Source organism: Rhipicephalus microplus, chromosome 1 (genome assembly GCF_043290135.1).
Source record: "Rhipicephalus microplus isolate Deutch F79 chromosome 1, USDA_Rmic, whole genome shotgun sequence".
Lineage (NCBI taxonomy): Eukaryota > Metazoa > Arthropoda > Arachnida > Ixodida > Ixodidae > Rhipicephalus > Rhipicephalus microplus.
In genome coordinates this window covers 289,944,754-289,957,242 of record NC_134700.1, presented here as the reverse complement: position 1 = coordinate 289,957,242, position 12,489 = coordinate 289,944,754, and the positions used below count along the sequence as shown (strand labels likewise).

General features: G+C 46.9%; 1 protein-coding gene across 1 annotated transcript; it reads right to left on the bottom strand.

Annotated features, from left to right (window-relative positions):
- Positions 1-1,116: 1,116 nt before the first annotated feature.
- On the bottom strand, positions 1,117-3,255 carry LOC119165680 (neprilysin-1). The gene has a single exon (XM_037417779.2). It carries the CDS (start codon positions 3,253-3,255, stop codon positions 1,117-1,119), a length of 2,139 nt encoding a protein of 712 aa, XP_037273676.2.
- Positions 3,256-12,489: the final 9,234 nt, after the last annotated feature.

The window sequence follows — 12,489 nt, the reverse complement described above, 5'->3', positions numbered from 1 at the left end:
GTAATATTTATAGAAACAACTGTGCGCGTAAAAGGCCCACGGGACAAAACTACCACTCTATTAATGGTATCGTGAGACGTATAAAACGATAGAAGTCGCTTTTGAAGCAACGAGTAGCATAGGATGGCGTCTCTATTATGTCAGGCTTGCAACCTCAAAGTGCCGATTGGCTTTGTTATGTATGTTGATTGCAGATATATCACATGCATTGCATTGAAAAACAATGTTCGAGTGCGTGACGGAACGACATCTCATGTTAACGAAGATGAAAAGGCGTCGGCGATTACGGATATATGGAATGAAGCAGATAGTTTCAGCGACAACAATAAATAAATGAATGAATAAAGAAAGCAATTGGGAAACAAGTAATTTAGGAGTAATAATTGGTTTTACAGTCTGAATCATCTTCCTAGCTTTCTTTTTTTTTCATGTGCATGCACTTAGAGATTCGTCTCACGGTCGTATGGACTTGACACGTCAAGCGGGGAACACATCTTCGCCTTGTGTTCAATTGAGTTAAAGGCAGGTTATGTACCGCCTAGTTGCCCGCTTGAAGTATGACCACCCAGCAGTACATAACACTCAAGGGGCAGTCACGGAAACAGACTATATGTGCTACCACTGACACCATCCCAGCACTCTTGTTTATTAAAATTATGTCAAGAAATGAAATTTGCACTCAAAGCTTGCTAAGAAAGTATATATACGTCAGTTCACATTCTCTTGGGCTACTGTTCACTCGGGTTCGGTATCGCACGGGACTGCTTTCAATGACTCGGCTGAGCACGAAGTCATCACAATCGATTCATGGCTGCTACGTACTGTCCCAGCAGGGATAGAAGACTTGACCTCGCGGTATAGGCTACTCTCGTCGTGGGACTAGTGATGCTAGTGCATTCGCGCTATATATAGAATAGACAAAGTTTTGAAAACGTATGTGGGAAAAATAAAACTTTACAGAGTTCAAAAAAGCACGAACAAGTTGTAGCCGATCGTTGCAGATTAGATTTTGTCGCCCTAACTTGAAAAAATAGACGTAGTCACGGAAAATAGCGTCAAGGTTCAAACGAAGTGTTCGCATTCGTGAGCCCCATCGCAGAGCCGACAAGTGCACGTTCAACCAACGCACCCTTGCTTCGTGCTCATAGGCGACCCAGTTGTGCAATTGAACGCTTTGCTAAAGTCGCCGCTATCGCGAAGCGCGATACTCCAGTCGTCAACGCCTGCCGGCCAAGAGCGCTCAGGTCCGTCAACCATTTCACAAGACTGTAGCATGAGGTAGACGAAAAACACTTGGGTGATGGTCATGACGCGGCCGTTCATCAGCGACGTCACGAGGTCCTGCTTGGCAGCGTCGCTTTTCCGAAAAAGTCGGAGGGCAACGCGCTCGGCGAGAACGTCGCGGAGCCGCCGCAAGCCCTCACTGTTCGCGCGACCCCGCAGGCACTTCTCGGCATCAGCCAGCCTCGACTGGGACGTTTCTGTGAGCCAACGAACGGTGCCATCCGTCGAGTTGCTCTCCTCCATAAGCATATCCAGCAAGCATCTGCTCAGTCGCGGGGCCAAGCGCGACAGCTGCACGTAGTCATCGTCGCTCCCTTGAAACGCCTGTGTCACGTTGAAGGCGACTAGAGGGACGTAGATGGTCCTCGGGTACGATTCGTACCAGCAAGTAGCGCTGAAGATGGAACGGCTCCATCGTGTGCGCGTTCCCCTGCTCAAGGTATCGAAGAATGTGTGCTCGAAGAACGCCACGTACGTCTCCAGCCCGCGCCGCGTCGCCTTCAAAGCAGGAAGACCATCGATGTAGTTCGCTATAGAAGCAGTGTCATTGATCCAGCTAGGGCTGACGATATTTACTGCGACTTTCGACAGGATGCGATGAATCTCAGCCTTGGAACTGTCTTCGAATAATGACGAAGCGTCTACCTCCGCAATAAATGCTACGATTGCTTTGGTGACGACTTCGACAATGGATGGCATGGATGCTTTAAGCCGGGTGTCGTGGAATAAGACGCTGTGAACAAGCGGGTACAGGGCTTTTTCCGTAGCACGCACGCACAGCTGCCAACGAGGGAGATCCATTTGGTGCTTCCCAAAGACCATTGTAGTGTAGAAGTTGGTCAGTCCAGCTTCCGGTATAAATGGAGCGATTTGAATCATCAACCGAACTCCCAAGTAATTCATGACGGTGTGAGGTTCTGAGTTTGCAACCATGTCTATGACGTCACTGACGAATTCGGGTAAATGGATTGCGATGTATGACCTCGCACCGGTAAAAATGGACTTCTCGCGTCCTCGAAATACTGCAGTCAGAAATTCAAACATATCCGACCGTGAGTCCAGGATATCGATCTTTGAAGCATCTGTGTTCATCCTGGACTGACCCAGTTTCTCAAGATCGCTGGCGAATTTTACTATGGCAAGGATCTCCACGGGAGGTACGTAGTCCTTCTTGAGCGCCTTGATTGCAGCGAAGACAGCAGCTGTGTACAACCTGATCGATTCGTTGGCGTCCACGTTCGCTGCAGTCGTCAGAAGCTCGGGAGGTCCTACCGAGACGATGTTTGTTTTAGGAGATGCAGCATGAGACGCGACGCCAACGCTGAGCAACGCAGCGGAACCTGACATGCGCAATATATTCGCGGCTGTCGACCACACAGAGAGGCTGTCCCGCACAGGTGGCGTCAGCGGGAAGCCGTCCAGAGACAGATCTGACATCAGCTCGAGAAGTGCGTTCCAGCCCCCATCCTCGATTAACTTGACATTCATACACTTGTCGTGGAGATATCTTAGTGGCCGCAGTATCTTCGAGCTTCCGGAGTCATTGCGAATCGATGTGTAGAGTACGTCTTCGAGGAAGGCGGCGTAATCATCGTCCGTCGAAACCGATGTGTCCTTCAAAGGCGTAGCGAAGCGGCTTTTCCAGCGCCGGCAAACGAACGCGTAGAAATCGTTACATGGGTTGACGTCCCGCCAGGACAGCAGGTTGCTGAGATATACGGCGTTTTGTACGCAGCTGGAGGAGCTGCAGCTCACGCTGTGCCGACCAAGCGCACTATCTTCGTCTCGAGTTGGATGCTTACTTGACGGCCAGAAGAGAAAGCCGAGGAACAACACCAGCGCGATGGCCAGGCATATAGCCATCGAATACAGGTAGCGTTCTGAGGGCGCTGGTTGGTTCACTCTAGGAATGCCTGGCTCGGCGATCGCAATATTGTCTCCGTGTGCCATGTCTGGCAGCGTAGGAGGCATCGTATTCTTGCGGCTGCGCGAGCTCCTTGCAGTCGACGCGCGCGATGCTCTTCGACCTAATAGGCTTGATTCTTTGTTCGACTCCGACTTGGCGCTCACACCGAAGCGGGCAGTTGATTGAACGTGTTCTACGTCACCCTCCGGTGATGCTTTGCTTCCCTTATGATGATATTTTGAGGAGAGCTTCTTGTTAGAATGATGATTTTCGTGCAGCAGCTCATTCGAACTAGTCCTCTCGGCTGTGATTTTGCTTTCATTGTTGCCTGTCTTGCTCACCCCTTCTCCTGTCCAATGTACACGGTCAGCGCTCAGCGCTGCCGCAGGCAGGTCATCGAGAACCAACTTCGACTTGACAGTGTTTGGTGAACCCTTGTCGGGGGTAAAGATCGACGCAGCCGAAATTCTTCTTTTCGTAGAAGTAGCAGCTGCCGGTGCATTGTATTGTAGATCAGACCTAGGTATTTTAGTTACAGAAAACGTACTACTTTTACCAAAAGGAAGATGCGCCGAAGATGGTGACGGCATCATGTTCGAAGTTTGAGAGGGTGTCCTCTGGTTGCTGCTCTCCTTACATAATCCTTCTTGAACATTCATTCCTGACCTCACTTCGCATTTCTCCACGGCGTTCTCAGACACATTTTCTTTAACTGACTGAGGATGAAAGCTCACGCTTAATTGTCTTGTAGAATCAACTGATAAATCATCCAATCGCCCACCTTTTAACGCTGCCTCGGTAAGCCGATGGTGCCTTTCAGAATGGGAAACTTCATCGGTATCATTAGGCTTAAAATAACTATGCGGGCCGTGTTCCTCCACCGTGGAGCTTTTCACTTCGCATTTCTCCACGGTGTTCTCATACACATTTTCTCTAACTGACTGAGGATCAAAGCTCACACTTAATTGTCTTGTAGAATCAACTGATAAATCATCCAATCGCCCGCCTTTTAACGCTGCCTCGGTAAGCCGATGGTGCCTTTCAGCATGGGAAACTTCATCGGTATTATTAGGCTTAAAAGAACTATGCGGCCCATGTTCCTTCACCGTGGAGCTTTTCTCCGCATTCGTTGCGCTCGTCGCTTCTTGGTTGGATGAAAGGGTCGAATCAGTCGATGTGTCACGATCACCTTCTTTTTTGCTTTTGGTCCTGATAGGACTCTTAAAATCAAAAACACGAGCACCCGTTTTGTTTCTCACCAATCTGTCTTCGCCTTCAGTGCCTGGGATTTCTTCGGTCTTATGTGCTGTCGACAGGCTTTTGTTTGTGTCGAATGTGAATGAGTGACTCTCTACTGCGACCTGTCTCGGAACATTACGCGGCTGTGCCGGACCAGAGCCTTCGCCTCTGATTCCCAAGTTGTCTCCCACACGGGCCGCGGGCTTGAATTTCAACTGTTTCTCTTTCACGGTATTAATTCGGACTTTATCCACCGATAGCGCAGCTGCGTTTTTTCCATTCGTTGAAGTCAGTCCATCAGACGTCCCTGGCTCGGTGCTAGAACTTGAAGGTTCGCTTCCTGAGGGATCTTCGCTTTTCCTTTGTGGCATATCTTGCGTTCTGCTCTCGGGGGTGGTGGAACTGCCAGAGGCCAAGGAACCAGCATGCTCTCCGACCAATGATTTCATCGCAGCTGAAACATTTTCTTCAGTAGGCTTTGGGGAACTACGGTTCACCTCTTTGTTCTGTGGTGCACCTGAACCAAGCTGACCACGGCTTGCTTCATCGTCGGGCTTGCGGGAGACCGGCTCTGCTTTAACGTTCCCGCCTTTCGGTCGGGCCTTTTGTTCCATAGCGACCCGATTCTCCTCGGCCTTCGATGAGGTGCCTGCGCTCTTTTGTTCCACAAGAACAGGATCAAGTCCAGAAGCGGATTGCGGCAAACTCGATGTAGTTCCCCGCTGGCAGAATTAGACGCTTCGCGTACTTGCGCAGCGTGGCTCCCAGGTGTCACGCTGGACGCCGTCTCGGGTCGAGCTTCGCTGTATGCGGCCAACGACTTCACTCTGGACGTGCCATGTTCAGAGTCGGCATTTGACTTGTCTTCGTCAGTACTGGATGATGCTTATTCGGTAGTGCTGCTCATGCCGTGAAGGCCGTTCCAGCAGAAGCGTCAAAGTGGCAGCCTGTTGCAAAAGCGATTGGCTGTGTGCGCCTTGAGATGATCGTCTCTTGGATATGTGATGCAGCTGCCCTCAGTAGCGCGTTCACGGCGAGACAAAGCATGCCTCGCGCTGATAATGACGATGATTATGATTAATCCACAAACATCGCTCATACCCACTCAGGGAGATTAGCCAATATTTGATTTTGTAATTTAATTATAATTTGTTTTTCTTATTCAATACCACGTCAACAAAACATATCGCAAACTAGCATTGTTTCAGTACTGCAGTTTCGAAAATACTATAATAATGAACTGCGAGTGTTCGGTGTAAAGAGATTCGTTGCGCAGAACCATTCGCTCTCTGTCGTTTCATTTAGCCATAGTTCGGTGCTAGCTGGTAACGAAATTTTCACTCTTTCAAGTTTGCCTTCGACTTAGCTACTAGGCACACGACCCACACATCACACACGTTAAACCCTCCGTAGGCTCGTTCTGGTACCTCCGTTGTCTCTGTTGCCAACGCCTTGCCAGCTTGGTATCGAGCTGAAATTAATAAGTTCACAAGTGGGTTGCGACGATGAACAGTCAATAAAAGCTGCAATTAGTAACGGGAGCTTAAAGTGCCTACATTAAGCATATAGCAGCTTTGCTGGGGGCAAATGTAAGAACCTACTTCTTTATACCCAATGGGGAGTTTTAGAATAGCGCACCGCGAGCCCTTGCGGTGTGGTCGCTACCACTGCGCATGCGTCGTAACGCGAGTCGGCGTTCGCGTTCGCGGACCGCACGCGAAAAATCCGAAATTGCGTGCGGTGATGGCGGCCCGCATGTGGCCCGCAAGCGCAGGTTTCGAGGCTACGGTGTCGCTGCAATCGTGCGTTCCGGTTCGAAGCAGGGAAAACGCTATACTAAATCTCATACGGCGCTCGCTACGCCCGCAACGCCCGCAGCGCTTGCAAATGGTATTCTAAAGCTCCCTAATATCGGCTTACTTGCTGTTGCGTTACGGGCGGAGTACGCATAGCAGTGCAAGAGAAGGGGTCGTAGTGCGCTTAAGCAATAAAACAGTCGCAGTGCACTTATGCAATAAAACAGTGTGTAAGGAGACAGGCAAGAATTACATTACATATAAAAGGCATTACATAAATCCATGCGAATCTTACGAAACGATATTTGCATATAGTATCTACCGAACGGTCTTTGCGCTTGACGCCATGGGGGTGAAAGTTTTTTTTTTTTCTTTGAAGAGCAACAAGTCCTTTGTGGTAGCAAGAAAAAAAAAGGCTTTTTTTTCTCTGGTTTACTTGCTTATCATATCAGCCAAACTAATCAACGATTCTCAAACAGCAATTGCGCAAGCAATATCTTCACTTCTGTGCACGATTTCTGCATTGTTGAATCCATTGTGCGCATGTGCGCGGAGTTCGGTGCGAAAAAAATTCTTTCATAAGCGAGAACGTGCACGATCCAAACGACACGCATAGAACTGTTTCCCGTTTCTGAGCCACAAAGCAGCTGTATAATTGACTCCCACCTTTAATTAAAAAGCTCTCTTTAAATAAACCATACCGATCAATGCTTGCAATCACAGATGCCCCAGTCTTCCTTCATTTTTTTGTCTTTTTGAGTGGAACAAAGACACTTAACGTGTTGAATTGAGCGACACACTGAACGTAGGACCACGTAGATGTTCATAACTATGCAAATGAACCAAGAAGCCCGGCTCAAGAGATTCATCTTCTACCTACGCAAGTTGTTCAAGTGAAAATGCTAAGAGGGATGATCAGACCCGCCCGAAAGCGACGCTTGAACAAATGGCTTCTCGCGCCAAAATTCAAAAACGGTTCTCGAATGAGAAGCCTTAGATAAAAGCTTGATTTCGTCAAGAATAGCACAGGAACGATTTCGTGTAGCATACAGAAACCAAACGAACGAGTCTCCTTCTATCAGCGTTCCTCAGTATACATCACTCGGAACGATCGATAAGCCATATAATTTCTTCTCGGAACAACGCTTCAGATTTCAAATACCCCCAAAACACGCATTCAACGGGAAGTCTGTGAGTGTTTGCTGAGCAGGGTGCTTTACTGATAGCGGAGTGCATCTCACAGAGTTTTGAATCATTTCGCGGTGTCGCATTTGCATTTTGCTTCTCTTTCATGAAGCGTTTTAAAGTTATGTTCGAAATAGCTATAATGAACCATGTCCACGCAGAAGAAAACACATGCTCGATGACAGAGTGACACCTTTAGTTCACGCGAGTACAATGAAATCCTTTTGACACGTCTAAGACTTGTAGAAGTTATATCAACAATAGCAGTCATGATGAATTCGCATATGACAATAATACATCCACAACGTTAACTTGCTTCGAGGTAAACGTGTTCTTTCTGCCTCCACGCAATGCTTATTTTTTTAAATGTCATGCGCCACAATACGATGACAAAGCGAATAATGTTTGCTAGGTAATCGGCTCCATAACATCACCGACGAGGCAAGTTAGCGCGTTTTACAGCCGTGGCTAATTTTCTTGCGACGGTCTTCGTAAACAGAAAAATGTAGACATAAAAATTGGCTCCGTATCTGCATGTGTCACTGCAAATGTCGTCGAAAGACGATAGTCATGCGTGTGTAGAAAGTTAACAAAACGCTACTTTGATGTTCTGCGCGAGAAAATCGGTGAATTGTATTCTGGAAGCACTGCGTTAGAGAGTCTCGATTCATGCAGCGAAGGTGAACGAGTATATCGAGGCACGTTATACACGAGCGCTATCTGGCAGTTATCTTAGAAAACGAAGGAAGACGTGCGCACGCACGGAGAAAGATGCGCGCCTGTCTCGGAGGCAATAAGGTGTAGAACGCAAAGCGACGGGTAGGTTCATCACTGTGTCGCCTTACCAAAGCGTGTTTCCAACTCGATGCCAGCGCAACGCGATGCTCAAAAACATGCCTTTTTGAGCTTCGCGTTGCACTGTCAGCGCTGCGTGATTAGCGCTATACGGCCCTTAGATTTATTTATGTGTGCCTTCTCTAATATAAAGACACATATGCAAAATATTGGCGTGTTGTGTTGGCTCAGATATGTACAATAATTGCTTTTTAATTGACAATCGCACAAGTATGAACGCTGAAACTTGAGCAATATTGGTGGGCGCTGCGGATGGGGTTAGCCATTACCGGGTATCGCTTGGTGCCATTTGGGGTATCCTTACGGTGGACAAACAAACAAATGTGCAGACAGACAGACAGACAGACAGACAGACAGACAGACAGACAGACAGACAGACAGACAGACAGACAGACAGACAGACCAAAATCTTCACATCGTAGTACCCCAAGAAAGAAAAAAATGCCTAATTCATCTTTCTTTCCTTTCCGCGCAAACAACCGTGACAGCGCATCGGTACACGACAAACAGCGCACGCGCCAGCGAAAACACAGCAGCAACAGCAGTAGGCACGGCGGCCTTTGCCCACCGCGCGGAACACCCGACAATAGCACCACCGCATTTTCGTGACGTGTGAAGAAAGTAAGGACAGTTTTCGCCTTACAGCCATCTTATGATACTTAGGTGGATGTATACAACGACGGATAAGTCTAGCATGAGAGGAACATGTAAAAAAAACTGTCCCAGATATGTTTTACGAAAACTCAACCACTACAGTCACTGCTATCATATTTTTTTTCATTTCTGCGAGTACACCGTTAGATATATCTCAACGGGCTTTGAAATTTTCAAAAAATTAATACTTCAAATGTTGATAATTTGCTTATTGCTAATCATTATCACAATCAAGCTGAGATACTAAGGCATACCTTGAATAGTTAGTTGGCCAAGGTACGCGTTAATACATTCCAACAAATAAATCAAAGCTTTTGCTAAAAGTATTCGCATGCATATATTTTAAAAAGTATCGGACAATTTTTCCGCCGTTCACTCTACTGCTCTTAAGTGTTAATTTTAACCTCAATAATGTTCATTGTCTGCCTGTCTGTCTCTCTGCGGTACATATACAAGGCCTCACGGATGGTTCTCGAACGCGTATACTGACTTTGTAGTGCATGCACCGTAAACTCCCTTGATTATATCAGTTCACATTTTATGCCACGCTAGTAACCTTGCTTACATATCTTCGCGTTGTCGAGTGTTCTCGTCAACAGTCCTATTTTCGCGATATGTTTATAGGCCCTCCCTTTTAGAAACAAACTCGCATTATCACACTGTTCCGTGTCATTCAATCGCAATTTTTCCAAGTTGTATATTTACCACGCTAGAGTGCAGCTGACGACAATAGGACGTATTCATGACATGCCTATTAGTGATCGTTCCGGCGAGCAGCGCGACGTCATGATGGCGCGGCTGCAAAATATATGACAGCCAGGCGACAACTAGTCTGCCCGCTATCTGCATGCACTTGCATATTTCTGTCGCTTTATTCCGCAGACAGTAATTGGAGCACAACCGGTCTCAGTGCCATAGCGCGCCGATAATGGCGGGCTAGTTGGTTTGGCTGCATAATGAAAAATTTGCGCACGTACCATGAATACACAAACGAAAGGTCCAAAAGGTGTTGCGTGGGCAAAATTTTCCTTTATAGCGCACCGATTTGACAAGTTTGGCTTGTGGCGTTGCTGGGTGTAGAAAAACGGTTTTCATATGTAGTCTTTACATGGCGCGGGAGTTCTCATTCTTTTTATTTTAACCGCTTATCTTTTTGTTCTTTGGAACTGCTAAATTTAATGGAAAACCTACACTATCAAGCTAACAATTCTATAATTTGTCAACAAGAAATGCGATAAATATATCGCGATAGGTCATAAGCGGGAAAATTATTTGATATCCTTCAATGGCTCAGCTGTTATTTGTGAGGAGTTTTTGAACACTGTCATTGACGAGGTAACATTCTTATACAAGCTGTAAACTTATGAAATTAGTGAACTAACGTCGGCAATTTCCATAGCTACTATATCCGGTTTTCTTTTCTCTCTCTCTCTCTTGTTCTTCTTCTCCTTCTTTCTTCATTTCTTTTTTTTCTTTTTTCGCTCTAACGGATTTGTAAACTGGAATTGTGAAAAACAGTTCTTGCATTGTCGGTGCGTCTCGTCCGTCGTTACTCGGAGGACACAGTGAAAAGTGGCAGCGAACGAAGTTAAAGGACGGTAAAACGGCGAAGAGGAAGCCAGAGTGCCGCGCGAGACCCCAAATTGAGGCCAGAGTCGGGCGCGTCGCTTAGCCAACGAAAACCAGAAAATTGGCAAAGAAAAGATCTACGAAAAATGACGCGTACTCTGGAGCATAATAAAGTTAATTCAACCATAACAACTTGTACCAAGGCAAGTACGAAGAGACACAGCGTGGTGCGTGTGGAGAGGAGGAATGAACGGTTCAACTACTGGTATTTCTCTGTAAAGGCATTCACCCTACAGCTATAAAAAATGAGGCTGAACTACATTGAGGTTTGGAGACGGTGAAGATAAAATAGACCCATTCAGAATTAACCTAGCAGAGGTTATGACTGGTGTCTAAAATCAAAGCAGGAGTGATATTTAGCCTTTGACTTTATAGCCTCCTTAGTTCCGAGATTGCACTAGTGAAAAAAGCTGTCGGCCGACTGGATTATTTGGCTTCGTGCCCTTAAAAATCAACACAGAAGTATTATGAACTCAGAAAATTGAACAGTTGTATCAAAATGTGATGGTACCCATTTGGGTACTCCTGAATTTTTGTTGAAGTCTTTATAACTGCGTGCAACAAACGTATCAGACCGAAATTACAATCAGTATGATATTCAGGGCATGCACAGTTAAAGAGATGCACTATAGACGTTGTCGTTCACGCTAAAACTAATAAAAAAAAGTTTTCACTTATAACGAGGACACAGTCAAGCGCTCGTGCGGTACGCAGCCATTTTGGTTCACTCGCTTTCTGAATATGACTGGACACAAGGCGCCACTTCACGGCGCTTAGCGAAAGCAACTCATGCTTATTGTTACAAGACACACTTGGACACGCGGATATCGAATTGTGGTGGTCTGCAGCCTTTCAAGCAGCGGTACACAATTGGGCACTCTGGGACCGAGCGAGATATGGTTAGCGCTTCATCACGAGCTACGCCTAAGTGGCGTGAACCGCCGCCCGATCGGTGCGCCGTCTGTCGGCGCGGGAGGCTGTTGTGAATCGCGCCCACGCGCAGGCTCTCGAGATCTCGAAGTCGACGATCAGCAAGGCACTCGCGTTACATTTCGCTACGTTTGCAACCTGCCGTAAGAGACACTGCCCGCGTCTGCCAGTAAATCGCGAAACGAAAGCACGTGCAGAACTGCGCCCAACTCTCGCATTAGGTAGTGTTGTAATCTTTATTGAAATTTTATTTAACCGAATTTCGGCAGTGTATGAAAGTTTTCCACGGCGAGGTTGATTTGATTTCTGCGAACTAATGTCAATGAGACGGTAAGATTAAGAATCACTGCTTTGACAACCTGTATAACAATCTCCGCCGCATACACAATAACACTGCAGTGAAGCACCCTCTACAGAACAGATGGCCCCCGTGGAAAAAGTGTATAAAGGCGGGGGATATGGATACGCCACGCTCCGGGAAAGTAATTCGCGAGTAATTAGGGATTTCCCTTTACAAGCGGATATTCAGGGCAGTCCTTCCATCATTCTTCTTCCCTCAATCAATGCTTAAATGGGTAGTGACGCGGAACTTTTGAGCTGTCGCTTCTTGCGTTTAATGAAAGGCCGAGCCCTCAAGAGCCTAGACTATGTACAGCTGTGTGTGCACCCTGTAAAAGTAACTACAGCATGTTTTCAAAAATAGTGGTGGTTGCTACTGTACGCTGACGTCACAACACAGTATGAGCTCTTCGTCACGTGCTCGTGCAAGATACCGGGAGTTTCCACGGCCGCTTCGCACCATGGCTTCGTTGATGACGCAAAAGAGACCATTTTGAATGTTTTGATGTCATGCAAGCGGAAATTTTGAGAACTTTGGTACCTGACATCATCGCAACTATTCAGACCTGCGCGCGAAGTCACCAGAATCACTAGCCTATCGTCATGTTGGCGTCGATATTTGTAGGTGCGCCACCAGGAGATTTGTATCGCAGAGTATACACACTTCCGAAA